Raw genomic sequence first — 19782 nt, 5'->3', positions numbered from 1 at the left:
TTTCTGTCTATTAACCTGTTAATCATAAATCTCCTCAACAGCTCCTTTGCTTCCAAATATCAAAACCAGTCTTATCTTTCACTTACATCAAACTGCATCTAGTTGCAGCTTTCCCTTTGCATTGCCTCTTCTACTCTTCAAGCTAACTTTTTTGAATTCTCTGACAGTGCAGCCATGCTTTTTACTGGTGTACCCAGTGACGTTTATGTTCACTATGGGAAGGAGCAGTTAAGGGTCTCTGATATATTGGGAAGGCATGCAGACTTTGCCACAAACACTGTCATTCAGTGGCTCTGAGTGCCACAGCTTTCACTTCTCTCCTGGTTCTTTTCAAACTTTCCTAAAGTAATCTCAAATTCTTCATCAGTAAATAAGATTATCTTTGAGATTCTCATCTCCTCTAAGAGCCATTTTCTAAAACTCTACCTGCTTCTTCAGCTTTATTCACTGTAGATTCATTGTTTCCCTTTATCTGGTTTTCTACATCTTAACCTTTCAAGCCAGTACTATTGCTTTCACGGTCCTGCTTAAAAACCTTCACTGGTTTCCCCCCATGCTTTTAAGAAAAACCTAAACATTTTAGCATTGAAAATATAGTTCTTCGTAATAACACCAGCCCTCTTACTGGTTTCTGCCTTCCCATAAATTTACAAAACCCACTGTTCCCTTTTAAGTGTCTATGTCCCTTTTATGTGTCTCAACCTTTCAGTGTGTTTTCCTCTGTCTACAGTGCTTGCTCTCCTCACAGGTGAAAACTCAATTTTTTTTTTTTTACTTGATGTAGCTTTAGTTGACCTTAAAAGAAATTGTATATCACAATTATAAGCTTTGGGAAGAAAAAAAAGATATTATACCAAATAGTGCAGTTTACAGGGTGGCAAGTTCTAAAATACAGTATTTAAAGTCAGGTGATTCAGAAACAGAACAAAAAGTTGGGACAGATGGGAAAAGGTGTTGTTTATTAATGTAATGGATTTCTTCCATTTGCCTCTCCAAATCAACTGTCCACCCTTCTCTATCTTGACCTTTGCTCGATGGTTTCTGGTTGGGTCTGGCCAACACGGTCCTGGAAGAACAGAAGAGAGGAGTGAGGTCAGAGTATTTATTCCCCTAGCTCCTTCCATGCGGTCTCCGTATCACTTTCTTCTTCCAGATTCCAAGTTTCCCTAAACCATTGTAAATAGTCCCTTATTAACCACTTCTCAAATTACCCTGATGTTGATAAGCCATGTATTTCCTTCTGGGATTGTGACTGATAAAAGAGCAAAAAACTTCTTATACCCAGTGTTAGTCGCAGCTTCTTTCTGGGCTATTCAGTAAAGATTCCTGTTTATTCTGTTCAAAATGTAACATGCAATGAAAAAGCACATAAAACACCACATGGCTCATTTATTACAGAACATATTTTCTCTAGGGAATGCTATTCATTTACATCATAAATAAATCCATCATTGAATAGTGGTGGCTCTTGTATTCAAAACATTTAGACTCCTGTATTTAGTGTTCTTTCTTACTGGTTAAAGCAAATAAAATTGTGGCTCTAGGAGATTTAAATCCAAACACAATATGGATATTGTCCCTCTCTACTATTATATGATCTGTGAGATTTAGTTCAAATGGTATCGCCTCAGTTCAGTCTTCCTGAGAGTTATTCGGATCCTACAATGCTCCAATTTGAATAATTTATTTTTTATTTTATTATTTATTTCGGCTGCTCCGGGTCTTCGTTGCACCATGCGGGATCGTTTAGTTGCAGTATGCGGGCTTCTTAGTTGCAGCATGCATGTGGGATCTAGTTCCCTGACCAGGGATTGAACCTGGGCCTCCTGCATTGGGAGCCCATAGTCTTACCCACTGGACCACCAGGGAAGTCCCCTGAATAATTTGTTAAATGTTAATCTGTGTAATGTTTTCCCAGCTGTAGAAATGTCAAAATGAAAGAAAGAGGGAGATTTGCATTTTAATTTCTCCCACCCCAGCCCCAATTTCCCTATTCCAAGCCTTTTTGTTCTCTTGTCACAGGGCTATGAAACTGTATCTGTAATTGTTCATGACTTCCTATAACAGGTCCTAGGGGATAAAAATCCAAATCCTTGCGTTTACCATTTTGTTCTTGTTCTTACCTCTACTTTTATCTGAAACCTCTCTGTCCTGCTCACTGTGACACATGGAAGATTGACTTCTTTCATCTTCTTAGTTTTTGATCTTTGCAGGTACTTAGAATGTGCTTTTCCTTTCTTTTCTCATTGTCGAATAACTCAATCTTCAGAACTTATTTGAAATGTTGCTTCCTTGAAGATATCTTCTCTGATCCCACAAGCCTGGGTTATGATACTGTTATTTTGCCCATTAAAAATCATGATACCTACATTTTCATTATGGATTTTATCTTTACTAGACATGGAGTGCTGGATATAGTATGTTGCAAGATTGAAGTAAGGCTGTATGTTGTTATAAGTTAAGGACTAGGACATTTCTACATTCTTCACAAATAATGCTGCAAAAAGAGAATAATGTGAATGCAAGAAGAGGATAGGGGTTATTCTTTCAGGGTGATTGAGTTTTCAGGCTTTAATAGCTAAATCAACTGGGGTACCATGAATGGCTTGTGAAAGAGATTGCTGATATTTGCAAATATATATTGTGTGTGTATGTGTATTGCTGTTTAGCTACTGTTTATGTATTCCATGTATATTCATACATATACTCTTTTTTTTTTATTTTTGGCTGTGTTGGATCTTCGTTGCTGCACGCGGGCTCTCTAGTTGCAGCAAGCGGGGGCTACTCTTCGTTGTGGTGAATGGGCTTCTCATTGCGGTGGCTTCTCTTGTTGCAGAGCACAGGCTCTAGGCGCACGGGCTTCAGTAGTTGTGGCACGCGGTCTCAGTAGTTGTGGCTCACGGGCTCTAGAGCACAGGCTCAGTAGTTGTGGCGCATGGGCTTAGTTGCTCCACGGCATGTGGGATCTTCCCGGACCAGGGCTCGAACCCATGTCCCCTGCATTGGCTGGCGGATTCTTAACCACCAGGGAAGCCCCATACTACTCTTTTAAGTATATTCATATTGCTGTGTTAGGTATATATTTTGCTTTTTAAAGTTTTTTTTTTTTCTTCAGGTATCAGGTAATAATGTGCCCAACTCCAGGAGCTGAATCATAATCAATACAAACCAACTGTGGTAATCCCATTCCTATTTGCCAATGACTGATTGAGGGATAGAAGGGGTGACCCAATTCTGGTCAACGAGACATAAAGAGAAATTGGCTGTTTCTATGGGTGAAGGAGAGAGAAACTAGTTCTAGACATTATTTGAGCCCTGAGTCAAGCCAGCTTTGAAGCCAGAGACTTTGACTTCTGTTATAAGCATCAATAAAAATAATTTTCCTTTTTGCTCATGCCAGTTGGTTTTTTTTTTCCTTTTCTCTTTCTTCTCTTCCCTTCCCTCCTTCCTCCTTCCTTTCTTTTTATCCTCTTGGCCATAGATTTAATAAATGTAAAGCTGTAATTTAAATTCAGAACTCTGCCGGGAATCCCCTGGCGGTCCAGTGGTTAGGACTCTTGTGCTTTCACTGCCGATGGCCCAGTTCGATCCCTAGTCGAGGAACTAAGATCCCACAGGCCTGGCGGTGCAGCCATAAATCAATCAATCAATAAATTCAGAACTGCCTTCAGAGTCAGTTCTCTCACAGGGGTCTGAAAGCATTACATTCCTCTTTTTTCCACCACCTGCTTCTCCTCCAGTGTTCTCCATTTCAGTTAATGGCATCAGCATTCACCAGTCTCTAGTGTGAGAAACTTCTTTAACTTTGACTCCTTTATGTTCCAAATCTAAGTATGTCATCAATTTAGTCAGTCCTGCCATCAGAATACCTTTCAGATCTATTCTTTCAATTCTCACTCTTGTTATACTATTCTTTAGACCTTTACTATCTAGAATCTGGCTCTGAGCCCTGGATAGTAAGATCACTATATTCTTTCCTATTGAAACTTGCTAGAACCTCACAATCTTTTTCAACACATTGAACAGGCAGACCTTATCTATCCATTAGGCTGGGACATCCTATGAAATCCATTTGCCACAGGAGGCCTTTGGATCGGTGTTTCCATCCAACTATCCCTCTTCTACTAGTTAACTTTTAAAATACACCACCCCCACCCTTGAAAACATTGCTCCAGAATAAATTTCAAACGTATATAACATTTTACTCAAGTACTATTTATTCGGCACCCAGTATAGGCCAAGGCACCCAGTAAATGCATAGAGGTGAACAACTCATTCAAGACTGGTCATACCACACCATTGTCTTCATCTTACATAACATTGTCTCACACATTCCATATTTAATAAGAAAAAAAAAAAGACTATTTGCTAAACCTACAATTCACTTTGAAATCTGTTTATCCCATTGTTGCCCAGAGAAGAGTTTAAGTATGAATTTAGGTATTCTTTTACAGAACACATTATGAGACTTGAATTCATTCTTGTTGATATAGTACTTAAATGATTTTGCCTTCGTTTGATGTATTTAACCTTCTAACCAGCAATGAAATAAGTAGAGTTAGCTTATCTTGGCTCTAAAGATCTCTGTAGTGTTTCTGCCCATCTCTCCTCAACTTCATTTGCTGCTGGGAATAAGTTACCTTTGCACAGAATTTGAGGTTTACAAATGCTTTCTTATACATAATCCCATGTTAATTTTGTACCTCACACCAACTGCAGGATATATGTAAGGTTTAACAAGTAATAGTAAACCTGGGTTCCAAATCCATGCTTTCTGAATCAAAGTCTTATGTTCTTTACCTTCACAATTTCTTGCTTCCCTTTCTTCTCATCTCTCTTCTAGTCGTATCACTGTCTACCTCCCTTAGCACTTTGATATTCACTACTGTCTCTTTTTTGCCATGTTTTCTTCTCTTCACTTTACCCTTATTTTCAGATTCTCCTCAGATTACCATATCGTCATTTAAACTTTATTACACAGGCAATACATGTTGCTCATTTCTGAGAAAATAGAAATTGCAGAATAGTGTGCTGAAAATATTAAAATAACTTCTTTACCCACAGATTACCACCATTAACATGTCGGTGTATATAATTCCAGTTCTGTTTTCTCTGTGTGTATATATTTAACAAATAGAGACACTGTATTTTGTAGTCAGGCTTTTTCCCTTTAACACATTGTGCACATGGCCCTGTGATTAAAATGATTAACATTTTTAGTAAATATATGCTATCAATTCCATTGGGTAAATATGCCATTTAAATTTTTTGCTGTTTATTTTTTAGTTGCAGTGCTGGTGGGGTTACACTTTTATCACTATCACTGCTTGTAAAAAAAAAAAACAAATTCCTTTATTTCAATTTATTCAAGCCTTCAGCTTTTCTTTAGTTCTTTCCATCAGTGATCAGTCTCCAATTCTTTTTGATTTCTGGGTTGGTTAACAGTTCTTGGCAACAGAATGCTAGACTTCTGAGTGCTCAATATCAAGAAGTTACTAATACAGAGAAAAAACTTTTAGGCGTGGGACTCTGTTACATTATGGCTATTTTCTTTATAATAAAAACACACAGATTGTGTGAAGTAAAGTTTCCACATTATTAGTAGCGATATATTTACTGTACTTTTTTCAATGCAAAATTCAAACTATATCTACTGAAAATAAGGGATGATTAAGCTTTAAATAACGTAGTGCTCTTCTTTGGCCTTTGAAATTTATATATTTCAATATATCCAACAATCAATCAATGGAAATTTACTAGGCACATTTGCAATGAAACAAGGGCAGTGGTAAAAATTAATAAAATTTAGAATCTGTAACTATTGTTTCAATAATGAATATCACAAAGGTTGAAGCAAAATTTAATAATGATTTCAGAGTTACAACTGAAGTCAAAAGAATCTAAGCCAGGTGTTGGCAAACTATGCCAGAGGCCTGAGCCAAGAATTTATTTACATTTTTAAAGGGCTGTAAAAAAACAAAAACAAAGAATATGCCAGAATCTGTGGCTTACAAAGCCAAAAATATTGATTTTCTGGTCCTTTACAGAAAATGTTTGCCAATTTTGGACCTAAATTATAGGAACATAATAAAATACATTTAGAAGAAAAGGAATTTTAAAAGTATGTATTTAATTATAAAACAGTGTATATAAACAGAAAAAGTAGCCACATCTTTACTCTCCTTTCAGATTAGCTTCAAACTTTTTGTTTTTTGCTTTTTTCCTCAGAAATTGCAGATAATACAAAGAATCACAATTTAAAAAGTAGCCAAATATCAATACATTAGAAAACTAGTCAGTGACAGAGAAGTGAAAAAGAATGAAGGTAGTTCACAATGGTAATAAAGTGATCTTAGAGTAAACTACAACATAGAATCACAGAATTTTAGAGCAAAATGGAACCTTAAAAATCATCTAGTCCAGACCTCACATTTTAGAGATGAGAAAATTGAGGCCTAAATCTGGCAAGTGACTTGCCCAAGGTCACAGAGTGAATTTTCTGTAAAGCTAGAACTATAACCCAGGTCTATTGTTAGGTCAATAGAGATAGGTCAATATTGTATCAAGTATAACAAGTGAAAATGATAGGTCAATATCAGAATACATATTTTCCCCATTTTAACAAATACGGAGTTGGAAAAATAGGACACCTCTCACACATCTACAGAAATAAATCCTTTTATTTTATAACATTCCTTTTCGTTTTTAAGATGCATACAGTACTTGTTGCCCAAGAATTCTGAGAAAAGCTATAGAACACCTGGCACTATATTTGAGAATTACACAACTGGGCAGCAAAATAACACCTTTATAAATGTCAGGACATATAGAAATAAAATTTAGTGTTTGCACACAAAAATAGGGAAATTACATTCAACACGTTTTCTTAAACGTGCATTTAAAATATTTAAATGTTTTCTAAAACTTTGGTCGTCATGCTTTATTATAACTTGTTAAATTTCACAATTATATAGATGATTAAACCCAAATGGTAAGCAAATATATCACATTAACACAGCAGCAAAAGCAAGCTAATACTGCACAATCATATTAGCAGACTGATTTCAGAAATACATGTTTTTCACAAATAGCACACAAAACTTTGTGATAACATAGTTCAGTGACTTTTCTTCCACTTCATAAAATAAGGCTGAGTAATGAGACATAGCAAAACATGATTACATAATAAACAGTATATTTTTAATTAAAAGTCTAATTGTACATATAGGGCAACAAATTTCAGTTTCTACAAAATAGTGCAAATGAGCAGGACTTTTCTCAAAAATATTAAAATTGGATTCATTCCACATGCCTCAGATTTCATGAATATTAGATTAGATTATTTTAGATTTTTGTGTGATGGGTGCAAATGATAGGGTTGATATAGGACAGATGTGTACTCATAGGCTGCAAATAAAAATAGCTATTGACTTAATTTACGGGATGAGAAGTACAGGCACTGAAAATCTAACTTTAAAAAACTTCCATTTGTCATCATGTAAACAGTTTTGTTCATATTTCATCAAAAATTCGTAATTCATTTCAAATTGTCATATCAAGCAATTCTTCTAAACTCTTTTTTATATGTGATGGTTGAGATGCAGCCTGATTTAACAGATTCTGACCCATCTGTGTAAAAAGTGCTTTTGATAATTTAGCTGTGGCTGTGCGTATATTTCCTCCAGCTCCAGGCAGCGAGCCACTATTTGTCATGTTCCCTAAGAGGTGCCATAAAACAACCAACACTTTCTGTTCTGTGGCATGGGGCTTCCTTTGATAAAGTTCCGTAACAATATCTGAAACACAAAAATATGGTAAACAGTGAGGTTAAAAAAAAGAACAAACAAATTCGAGTTCTGAGAATTAAAAAGCATATAAAATAAACGAAGCTTCTTCCCTATGCCATTTGCCCTGAAATGTTTGGTATCTTAAAAAAAAGTAAAGTCAGAAACTTTGCTCCCAAAGATTGGGATCTTCAAGTATTAGAAATCTATATATGACAGGCAAAAGTAGTAAAGACAGAAACCAAACCAAAAATTCATCACAATGTTTTCCAAATGTAGTTAAATCAAGACATATACAGTTTTAACTCATGGACCTTTTATTAAATACATAATTTGAAATAGTAGTTTTCCATCTGTACCAATATTTGATTTTAATGTCTTTTTATTTATCCTGTTTATTTCTACTAACAAGAAGACTAAACACTTACTGGGGAAAAGAGGAATAAAATTCTTTTGAAGAAAATTTTTGGGTAAAAGTCTTAAAAGGTCCTCTTTCGGATCATTATACAATTTATTTCTACTTCTTGGATAATGATATTGAATTTAGTAGCTATCCTAAAATTGAATTGAAATGTCCATCAGTTTATCCTTAGTCAATAAATTATTTCTTTAGAAATAACAATTTAAAAATATTTACCAGCAAGCTTTTCGGTCATATCCTGTTTTGCCTTTCCATTTAAAAACTGGGCTTTTGTGCAAAATGGCTGTAGAAGTAAGTAATTATCTAAACAAAAAGAATAACACAGAGGCACATGTTTAAAGAGTTACAAGATCTTATTTATTTTCCATTACACAGCATTGAAAGGAAAAAAAATCCATGCAAGTGAATGCAAGTGTGTTAGAAAGATTTAATCTACATAGTTAAACACTTTTTAAAATTCTCTATAAACCTTAACAGAGTAATATTCTTACAGCAAATGAGAAATAAAAATAGCTCACAGAATATTAAAGGAGCTGTCATACAGTATAAAAAAGAAAAAGAACTGCCCATCTCCTAGGCATCTTATTCCAAATGATAGTACATAGGTTTATCAGAAAAAAAAAAAAAAAAAGAATTGAAATTTTGGGGATAGTTTTTACCTTTACTGATTTTTTTCAAATCTCTAATTTCATAGTTTCACAGGAAGTTGCAAAGACAGTACAGAGAGGTCTTGTGTACTTTCACCCAAATGTTACATCTTACATGATTATAGTACACATCAAAACAAGGAATCTGACATTGGTACAATATGTGTATATAATTCTAAGTCACTTTATCACATGTATAGATTTGTGAAACTATCAGTACAATTAAGATACAGAACTATTCTATCACCCCAAAGATCTACAGTCACATCTAGCCACTCCTCCTAAACTGCCCTTAAACCCTGATAACCACTAATTTGTTATCCATCTCTGCAAATTTGTCATTTTGAGAAAGTTATACACATGGAATCCTACAGCATGTGACCTTTTGGCACTGGCTGTTTTTCACTCAGCATAATGACCTTGAGATCCATCCAAACTGCTTCATGTATCAATAATTCATTCCTTTTTATTGCTAACTAATATTTTATGGTATGGATGTATCAGTTTTTTTCACCATTAACACACTGAATTATATCTAGTTTTTTGCTATTACAAACAAAGCTGCTATGAACAATCATGTGCAGGTTTTTCCATGGACATAGGATTTCATTTCTCTGGGATAAAGGCCTAAAACACAACTGATGGGTAAGTACATCCTTAGTTTTTTAAGAAACAGCCAAACAATTTTCTAGAGTGGCTATGCCATTTTATTTACATTCTCACCACCAACGTAAGAGATCCAGTTTCTTTGCAACCTTGTTAGCATTTGGTGTTGTCACTATTTTTAATTTTAGCTGTTCTAATACTTGCTGTGGACTGAATGTTTGCATCCCCACTCAAATTTATATGTTGAAACCCAATCCCCAGTGTGATGGTGTTTGGAGGTGGGGCTTTTGGGAGGTAATAAGGTCATGAAGGTGGCACCCTCACGAATGGGATTAGTGCCTTTATAAAAGAGACCCCAAAGAGCTCCCTTGCCCCTTCCACCACGTGAGGACACAGCCAGAAGATGGCTATTTATAAACCAGGAAGAGGGCCCTCACTCAACACCAAATCTGCTGGTGCCTTGATCTTGGACTTCCCAGGCTCCAGAACTGTGAGAAATAAGTGTTTGTTGTTTTTAAGCCACCCAGGCTGTGGTAGTTTGTTTTAACTACCCGAACAGACTAATGTAATGATTACTTGTGTAATGATTATGGTCTTAATTTGTATTTGCATTTCCCTAATGACTGGGGATGTTAAACATCTTTTCATGTGTTTATTTGCCATCCATATAAGTGTTTCTTCACATCTTTTGCCCATCTTCTAATTAGATTTTTTTTTTTAATGTTGAGTTTTAAGACTTCTTTACTTATTATTTATTTATTTGTTTATTTATCGGCCAGGCCGTACCGTACGGCTTGCAGGATCTTAGTTCCCCGACCAGGGATCGAACCCAGGCCCCCTTACAGTGGAAGCCCGGAGTCCTAACCACTGGACCGCCAGGGAATTCCCAAGAGTTTTTTATATATTCTAGATATGTGTATTTATCAGATATGTGGTTTGCAAATATTTCCTCCAAATCTGCAGTTTGTCTGGGAGGATAATTGGGATGATGACATAGAGGATGACTTGTCCAATTAGTTACGAGCTACACTATAGAAATATGGTTCTAAGATGGAGACCTCATAGCATCCAGAACAAGTATGAAGCAACCTAAACTTGAATTGTTTACTAACTTCTAGGACAGAGAGCCCAGGATGGGACACTTAAAAAATATGTTTATTTCATTATCTGCTTGGATATATTTTTGTTTTTGTAACACAAAAATAAATATTTTCATGTAAAAAAAATAAGGTCTTTTGCAAAGTAAATGTTTTACATTCTGATGAAGTCCAATTTATAGACTTTTTTTGGATCATACTTTTTTCTTTTTTTTCACCAAGCACAGGTCCTAAGGATTTTCTCATGTGTTCTGAAAGTCTTACAGTTAAATTTTACATTTAAATCTGTGATCCATTTTGAGTTAATTTTGTATCAGATATGAAGTTGAGGTAGAAAATAAGAATTGAAAAAGTCAAAAAGAAGGGAAGAGAAAGTCAATTTAATGGGATGGTATTTAATCACTAAAAATAATTAAAACTTTTACTGAGAAAATAAAAAAAATTCTGTCACAACATGAATTGACAAAAATTTAACAGCTAGGTTTTCAGTATTAAAAAAATTTGTAGAATCAGAAAATACGAAAGTAAAGCCAAAATAATTTGAATGCCAAAGTAAGATTTCTTACCTACATGCTGACTCAGTGCCTGAACAACATTTGTGGCAGCAGCATAGATGCCTGGATTCTTGGAATTCAGATTGTTATCTACTATTGCTGGGATGAGCATGTTGATTATAGGAGATAAGTTGTCTCTAAGCAAAGGAATCATTTTGTGCATTGTTTCTAGAGCCACCAGGTTTACTTTACTATTGGAATCATGAAGTCGAGATTTAAAAGCATCAAAGATCTGGAAGTAAATTGGTAAATTATTTAAAGTGAAATAATGTTGATATCTATTATATTTAAATTCCTTATGACATTTCATAGTATCCATCCTACTAAAGGAGAAATGTACTATTTAAAAACACACACACATCTTACTTAACTTGAACTTAGATAATAGGAACTTTATAAAAATGTTGATGCTAAATCTAAGTGTCCAGTCTTCTTATAGCAAAAAGAGAAGGCTTCAAACATCACCTAAAAAGACATCCTACTAAATTAAGGTTGAGAAATTTGGTTCAGTACACAGATAACTGATTTACTATAAATGTGATAAAAATGCTGTTTTCTGAAATGTACAGGTTTAGCTAACTTTAAAAACTTAAGAAAAGTTTCTATTCTTTTCTCTATTTGTAACAGAAGTAGACATGTCCATTTTACTATAGAGATTTAATCTAGTTTCAGTTTAGGTTTCTCATGAGAATTTTAGATGCAATTTCAGAGTTAAGTTTTTATTATTACCTCTTAACCTGAGTACTTAAACAATTGTTCCTTGCTCTTTTAATTCTTAGCTTTCATAACTTCAAGATATAATAAAGTGAATGCTAAGCAATTCTTTACCTATATCAGGTGAGGGAAGAGCTATTCTGTGAAACCAAGACTATTAACTAATAATTCCTGATATATATAGATATAGATATATGAAAATTACTCAACAGATATCAGAAAATGTAACTTTCTGATTCCCATGACATGGTAACATGGTTCTTTTCTTCTGAAAATTAAGAGACACGACCACTAGAATAGAGTTGTTATAGTATGTTTGCCAAGTTTAATGAACCTAATACAAATTTAAAATGGAATTTAATGAATAAATTACTAATGGGATTAACTGAACTAAACTCTGATGAAGCATAAGTAATCTATACTCTGGTACCACTAACATTTATTAATTTACTACTGTCTCCCTTTCTATTGCTTCTTGTCTTCCTATACAAATTATAAAATATAAATATATATTTATAAATATATATTAACATAATATATAAAAATTAGCATATGCAGATTTCTAACCTACATATGAAAACTTTTATTAACTATTCCTTAGTAATATCAACTCTCTTAAATGCCCTGGTTTTTAAAATATTTATTGATTAACTCAGCAATTTTTTTTTTTTTGGGTCATACCTCATGGCTTGCGGGGATCTCAGTTCCCCGGCCAGGGACTGAACTCAGGCCATGGCAGTGAAAGCCCGGAATAATGACCATTAGGCCAACAAGGAACTCCCTCATTCAACATATATTTACTGAATGCCAGGTTCTAAGAGCTCTGAGAATACAGAGCTTTCAAGGAGTTACCATCTAGTGGGACGAGTCAAACAAATAAACCTATTTTCTTACCTTTTTCCTCAATTACTTTCAATTGTTCTAGAATGCTTTTAACATTGCAAAACCTAAGCAGTGCATTCTTTTCACTAAGTTTAACACTTTACAGTAATATATATATATAATATTAAGAAAAAGGGCAATTTTTTATGCTAATGAACCTTATTAACCACAGATTGAAAATGAAAATTAATTTTGACAGTCCTTACCTTCACAATGTTTCCAACAACAAGCTCTTGATTGTTTTCAGTATCTGATAAAAGCTGCTTAATCCCATTAATACGATCACGAAAGTCTTTTGCATTTAATAAACCTGTTATGACTTTAATGTACTCAGCACTTTCTAAGGAATTGCGGGGAACTGATTTTCTGGTGATTTCACGAATTTCAGTTACCTCTCTAAAGTGAAAGAAAGGTAAAACACAAACACAATGAATAATTCTCATCATGTATTCATTTTTGAAAAATTCAAAAAATGACTTAACCCATAGCCACGATACCTGTGTTGGGGGTCCCTAATATCTCCCCTGGGTTTGGTGATTTTCTGGGAGAACTCAGGATTCAGCACGTAGCTTTACTCATGGTTAAGATTTATTACAGCAGAAGGATATAAAGCAAAATCAGCAAAGGGAAAAGGTGCATGGGGTAAAAGTCTGAAGGAAACTAGATGGAAACTTCCAAGAGTCCTTTCCCTGTGGAGTCACACAGTATAAACTTAATTCTTCCAGCAACAAACTGTGACAACACATATGAAATGTTTTCTACCAAAGAAGCTTATTAGAGGCTCTGTGCCCAGGATTTTTATGGGTAGTTGGTCATGGGTGGTCCTCTGCCTTGGACATACCAAAATTCTAGACTCCCAGAAGGAAAGCAGGTCTTCAGCTTTAACCATACTGTTTGCCTAAATAATAGAGGCACAGTAAATTACTCTTATCAAGTTAAAGAATGGGGGGGAAATCCTCCTGAAATTCTAGTTTCCAGATGCTAGCCAAAGGCTAACCTCACAAGCTGGCCTTTCCAAGGATACCAGTCTCAGGCCCGATATGTCAATCCTTTTCTGAAAAATAGCCATGTGAATATGCCTGGGAAAATTAGAATCTCAAGACCAGTGGGATTTACTATTTCAATGACTTAGTATTAGTAACAATACATTAAAAGAATTATAGACAATGACCCAAATAGGATTCATCCCAGGGATGCAAGGATGGTTCCACATCCACCAGTCAATCAATATAATATATCACATTAACAACATGAAGGATAAAAATCATATGATCATCTCAATAGATGCAGAAAAAGCATCTGGAAAATTCAACTTCCATTCACGATAAAAACTCTCTACAATTTGGGTATAGAGGGAACATACCTCAAGATAATAAAGGCCATATATGACAAGCCCACAACATCATACAACAGTGAAGGGTTGAAAGCTTTTCCTTTAATCTCAGGAACAAAACAGGGATGCCTACTCTTTCCATTCTTATTCAACATAGTATTGGAAGTCCAAGCCAGAGCAATTAATCAAGAAAAAGAAATAAAAGGCATCCAAATTGGAAAGAAAGAAGTAAAATTATCTCTATTTCCAGATGTTATAATATTTTATATAAAAAAACTCTAAAGATGTCACCAAAAAATGTTAGAACTAATGAAAAATTCAGTAAGGTTGCAGGATACAAAATTCACATATAAAAATCAGTTGCATTTCTATATACTAACAACCAACTATCTGAAAAAGAAATTAAGAAAACCATCTCATTTATAAATGCATCAAAAAGAATAAAATACCTAGAAATAAATTTAACCAAGGAGGTGAAAAAGCTCCACACTCAAAATGAAAGAAATTGAAGAAGACACAAATAAATGGAAGACATTCCATGCTCATGGATTGGAAGAATTAAGATTATTAAAATGACCATACTACTCAAGGCAATTTACAGATTCAATGCAATCCCTATTGAAATAACAAAATTAGAACAAATAATTCTAAAGTTTGAATGGAACCACTAAAGCCCAATTAGCTAAAGCAATCTTGAGAAAGAACAAAACTGGAGGCATCACATTTCCTGATTTCAAACTATATTGCAAAGCTGTAGTAATCAAAACAGTACGGTACTAGTTTAAGAGAGACCCATAGATCAATGGAACAAAGTAGAGCCTAGAAATAAACACACAATTAGTTTATGATATATGGTCAATTAATTTATGATAAAGGAACCAAGAATATACAACGGGAAAGCATAGTCTTTTAAATGGTGCTGGGAAAACCAAACAGCCACATGCAAAACAGTGAAACTGGACCCCTATTTTACACCATACACAAAAATCAACCCAAATGGGTTAAAGACTTGAATGTAAGACCTGAAACCATAAAACTCCTAGTAGAAAACATAGAGGATAAGCTCCTTGACATCAGTCTTGACAATGATTTTTTGGATTTTACAACAAAAGTAAGGCAACAAAAGTAAAAACAAACAACTGGGACTACATCAAACTAAAAAGCTTCTGCGCAGCAAAAGAAACCATCAACAAAATTAAAAGGCAACTTACAGAATGGGAGAAAATATTTGCAAATTATATATCTGATAAGGGGCTAATATCCGAAGTATAAGAGGCACTCATACAATTCAATGGCAAAAAAACAAACAACCTGATTAAAAAATAGGCAGAGGAACTGAGTAGACATTTTTCCAAAGAAGACACAAATGCCCAACATGTACATGAAAAGGTGCTCAACATCATTAATCATCAGGGCAATGCAATCAAAACCACAGTGAGATATTATCTCACACCTGCTGGAATGGCTACTATCAAAAAGACAAGAAATAACAAGTATTGGTGAGGATGTGGAGAAAAGGGAACCCTGTGCACTCTTGGTGGGAATGTAAATTGGTGCAGCCACTATGGAAAATAGTATGGAGGTTCCTCAAAAAAATTAAAAATAGAACTACCATGAAGAACTCCAAGTGCAGGAAAGGGAGTGAGGCAGCCATTCACTGTTTTGGAAAATAACAACTGGGTAAAGAGGCCTCTAACTATGCCTCACCAGGGTCTTTAAAAAAAAACAAACTACCATATAATTCAGGAACTCCGTTTCTGATTAATATATCCTAAGGAAATGAAATCACTATCTCTAAAATATATCTGCATCCTCATGTTCACTGCAGCATTATTTACCATAGCCAAGACATGGAAACAACCTAAGTGTCCACTGACAGATGAATGAATAAAGAAAATGTGGTATATACATATACATTCAGCCCTAGAAAGCAAGGAAGTCTTGCTGCTTGTGACAACATGAATAGATCTTGAGGGCATTATGCTAAGCGAAATAAGTCAGAGATAGATAAATACTGTATGATCTCACTTAAACCTAAAAAACCAAACTCATAGATACAGAGAACAGATTGGTGGTTGCCAGAGGCAGGGGTTAAAGGGTGGGCAAAATGGGTGAAGAGACTCAAAAGATAAAAATTTCCAGTTGTAAGATAAATGAGTTCTGGAGATGTAAAGTACAGTATGGTGACAATAGTGTAGATTTGGAAGTTGCTAAGAGAGTAGGTCTTAAAATTTCTCAAGGAAAGAAAAAGAAATTGTAACTATGTGAGGTGACGGATGTTAACTAAATTTATTATTGTGGTAATCATTTCACAATATATTTACATATTAAATCATGCTGTATACCTTAAACTAATACAATGTTATTTTTCAATTGTATCGCAATAAAATTGGGGGAAAAAAGAATGAATGAAAATAGTTCATGGCAACATTATTAATTATACAATGTATAGACTATTCAAAGCAAATATTACAATAATGTATTGTGGGGATTATAGTATGTAGAAGTTAAATGCATGACAAAAATAGCATAAAAGGGGCTTCCCTGGTGGCACAGTGGTTGAGAGTTGCCTGCCGATGCAGGGGACATGGGTTCGTGCCCTGGTCTGGGAAGATCCCACATGCCGCGGAGCGGCTGGGCTCATGAGCCATGGCCGCTGAGCCTGCGTGCCTGGAGCAACGGGAGATGCCACAACAGTGAGAGGCCCACGAAAAAAAAAAAAAAAAAAAAAAAAAAAAGATGATAGGCTTAAACCCAACCATATGAACAATAACATCAAATATAAATGGTCAAACATCCCAATTAAAAGGCAGAGATTGTTAGACTGGATACAAAAGCAAGACCTAATCACATACGATCTACAAAAAACATACTTTGAAAAATTTATTCTGAAACTTGATAACTGGGGATTTATAGCCAAGATTGAGAGGGTCAGTGGATGGAAGATTACTAAGAGTAGACATCAAGAGTAGGGGGTTTCTTACTAAGCTGGTCTAACAAGATTTTTGCTGAAGACAAGCCAGATACTTATATATCAAAGATGGAGGATGAGGAACCTGCTCAGATATCAAGGGTGATAAGTATGAAGGGGTAGAAGGAAATGACTTAGCAGGATTCTTAACTAAGACTAGCTTAGGCAGGCCAAGGACATGGCCCAAGGATGAGGCCTGGTGTAAAAGAGGGCTCAGAGGAGGCTGTCTAAAGTTTGTCAAAGAGAGACTCTTTGTCAAATAAGAAACCAGTTTACACCTACATGGAAAATAACAAGTATTGATGAGGGTGTGGTGAAATTGGAACCCTCTTACTATTGCTGGTGGGACTGTAAAATGGAGCCACTTTGGAAAACAGTCTGACAGTTCTTCAAAAGTTTAAACACAGTTATCTTACTACCCAGCAATTCCACTCCTTATACCCAAGAGAATTGCAAACATGTCCACAACAAAACCCAAATATCCATCAACTAATGAATGGATAAACAAAATGTAGTGTATCCATACAATGGAATATTATCTAGTTGTAAAAACGAATGAGGTACTGATATATGCTACAACTTGGATAAAGCTTAAAAACATAATGCCAAGTCTAAGGAATCAGTCACAAAAGACCACGTATCATATGATTCCATCTGTATGAAATGCCCAGAATATGCAAATCCACAGAAACAGAAGGCATATTGCCTAGGGCTTGGAATGGGGGGGTTGCAGGGAAATGATAGTGACTATTAATGAGCATGGGATTTCTTTTAGAGGTGATGAAAATGTTCTAAAATTAACTGTAATGATGGCTGCACAACTCAGTGAATATACAAAAAACATTAAATTGTATGCTTTAAATAGGTGAATTATGTGTTATATGACTTACATCTCCACAACACTGTTATTAAAAAAAAAAGACATATCATGTAAACACTATTACAATAAAATGGTTAATACTAGACAGAGTAGACTTCAGGAAAAAGTGAGAGACTTCATAAGGATAAAAAGGTCGTTTCATCAAAAAGTCACAACTATCCTAAATACCTGAACATAAGCACATTGCATCAAAATACATAAAGCAAAAAATGACAGAACTTAAAGTATAAATAAAAAAATCCACTACAGTTGGAGATATTAATACTCCTATCTTAGCAATTAATAGAACAAGTAGACAGAAAATCAGTTAGGGTATAGAAGACTTGAACAACAGCTACAGAAGGCCACACCCCATGCAGAGAAAACCCAGCACTGAGGAACTGAGGCCTTGGACACGGAGGTGAAGATGCCATGAGAGAAGAAGAGAGAAGAGAGAAGAGAAGAAGGGAGCTAAAGTGCAGTGAGAAAAGTGGCCAACTGAGGAAAAGCAGGACCCTAGGAGGCAAGAAATGGGGCAAAAAGGGCCCACAGACTAATGAAGTCAATCAGACTGAGAAGGGTATTGAGGAGGAGAAAAGAGCTGAGGTGGCAGGTGAAATGAGCCCCTCATTGGTAAGGTCCTGGAAGTAGGCCCTATTTACTGCATGAAGAAGTCAGCGATTTCCTCTAGAGTCCTCATAAATTAAATAATAATTCATTCTAAAATAATTAAAAGAAACATAAATACACATCTTCTCTCACATTTTGTTTTGAAACTTTTGCCCCAAAGTGGTTTGGTCCTTCCAAGCTATAGAATAACGTGGCATACACAGTCTCTGCTCTGGAAGCAAACTAGTTCCTATAGTATATTATTTCCTCTAAAGAACTCTTTCAACATTTCTTGCAGAGCAAGTCTAATGGAAACAAATTCCCTCATTTTTCGTCTAAGCAAGACTTTGTTTATCCCACACTTTTTTTTCTTCCAATTTTATTGAGATATAATTGATATACAGCACTGTGCAAGTTTAAGGTATACAGCATAATGATTTGATTTGCATATCTCATGAAGTGATTATCACAATAAGTTTAGTTGCACCTAAAGAAACAGAAAAAAATGTTTTTAATAAATAACTTTTCTCCTTGTGATGAGAACTCTTAGGATTTACTTTCATATATAACGTACAGCAGCATTAATTATATTTATCATGTTGTACATTACACGTCCCTCTGTGAAGTACACTTTGAATAACAAAGTTCCAAAATTCCATTGATTTTTATTTTTTGTAAAATTTATTATCCAAAGACACACAAATATAGAAAATATGAAAGATACCTATGTATCTACTCATATAATTTTTAAAGTAATGTTTAAAATATATTTTAAAATATACCAGAGATCATAATAATTCTGAAAGATTTTTATAAGTTATATAATCAATCTATTAAATATTGCTAAATAGCTTAAACAGGTTATGCAATTACATATACAATTATATTTATAAAAATTTTAAGAGTAGTTTTTTTTCCTAGTTGGTGATATTATGTGATTGGTTAAATTCTTTTTTTTTTATTTTAAATTTTTATTACATTATAGTTGATTTACAATGTTGCATTAATTTCTGCTGTACAGCAAAGTTTATCAGTTATATATATACATATATCCACTCTTTTCACTTACTTTTTTTTTCTCCTTTTTTTATTTTTATTCTTTTGAATTTTATTTTTCATACAGCAGGTTCTTTTTGGTTATCTATTTTATACATATTACTGTATATGTCAATCCCAATCTCCCAACTCATCCCACCACCACCCCCCCGTTAAATTCTTTTAATGTTTGTATTTTCTCAAGTGTTTTTCCCCCTTAACCATAATTATGTATTACTTTTATAATCAAGGGGGGAAGTAAAGCCTATA

The 19782-nt window shown here is 34.6% G+C and overlaps 1 protein-coding gene across 2 annotated transcripts in view; it reads right to left on the bottom strand.

The window, feature by feature from the left end:
• Nucleotides 1-5846: 5846 nt before the first annotated feature.
• The window catches only part of TOGARAM1 (TOG array regulator of axonemal microtubules 1), an 81648-nt gene continuing 67712 nt past the window's right edge, over nt 5847-19782 (bottom strand). The window contains exons 18-21 of one of the 2 annotated variants that reach the window (XM_027111132.1): nt 12912-13101; nt 11122-11341; nt 8422-8508; nt 5847-7796 (exon numbers count right to left, since the gene is read on the bottom strand). In XM_027111132.1, coding sequence (XP_026966933.1) covers nt 7543-7796; nt 8422-8508; nt 11122-11341; nt 12912-13101 — 751 coding nt within the window. In that variant the 3' untranslated portion in view covers nt 5847-7542. The remainder of the gene's footprint in view (nt 7797-8421; nt 8509-11121; nt 11342-12911; nt 13102-19782) is intronic. The other variant, XM_027111133.1, reaches the window with a different exon arrangement.

The sequence above is a fragment of the Aethalodelphis obliquidens genome, unplaced genomic scaffold, assembly GCF_003676395.1.
Source record: "Aethalodelphis obliquidens isolate GAN/ISIS:26980383/991018 unplaced genomic scaffold, ASM367639v1 scaffold10, whole genome shotgun sequence".
Taxonomy (NCBI): domain Eukaryota; kingdom Metazoa; phylum Chordata; class Mammalia; order Artiodactyla; family Delphinidae; genus Aethalodelphis; species Aethalodelphis obliquidens.
Note: the sequence above shows the minus strand (reverse complement) of the source record. Positions and strands in the feature narration are given on the sequence as shown.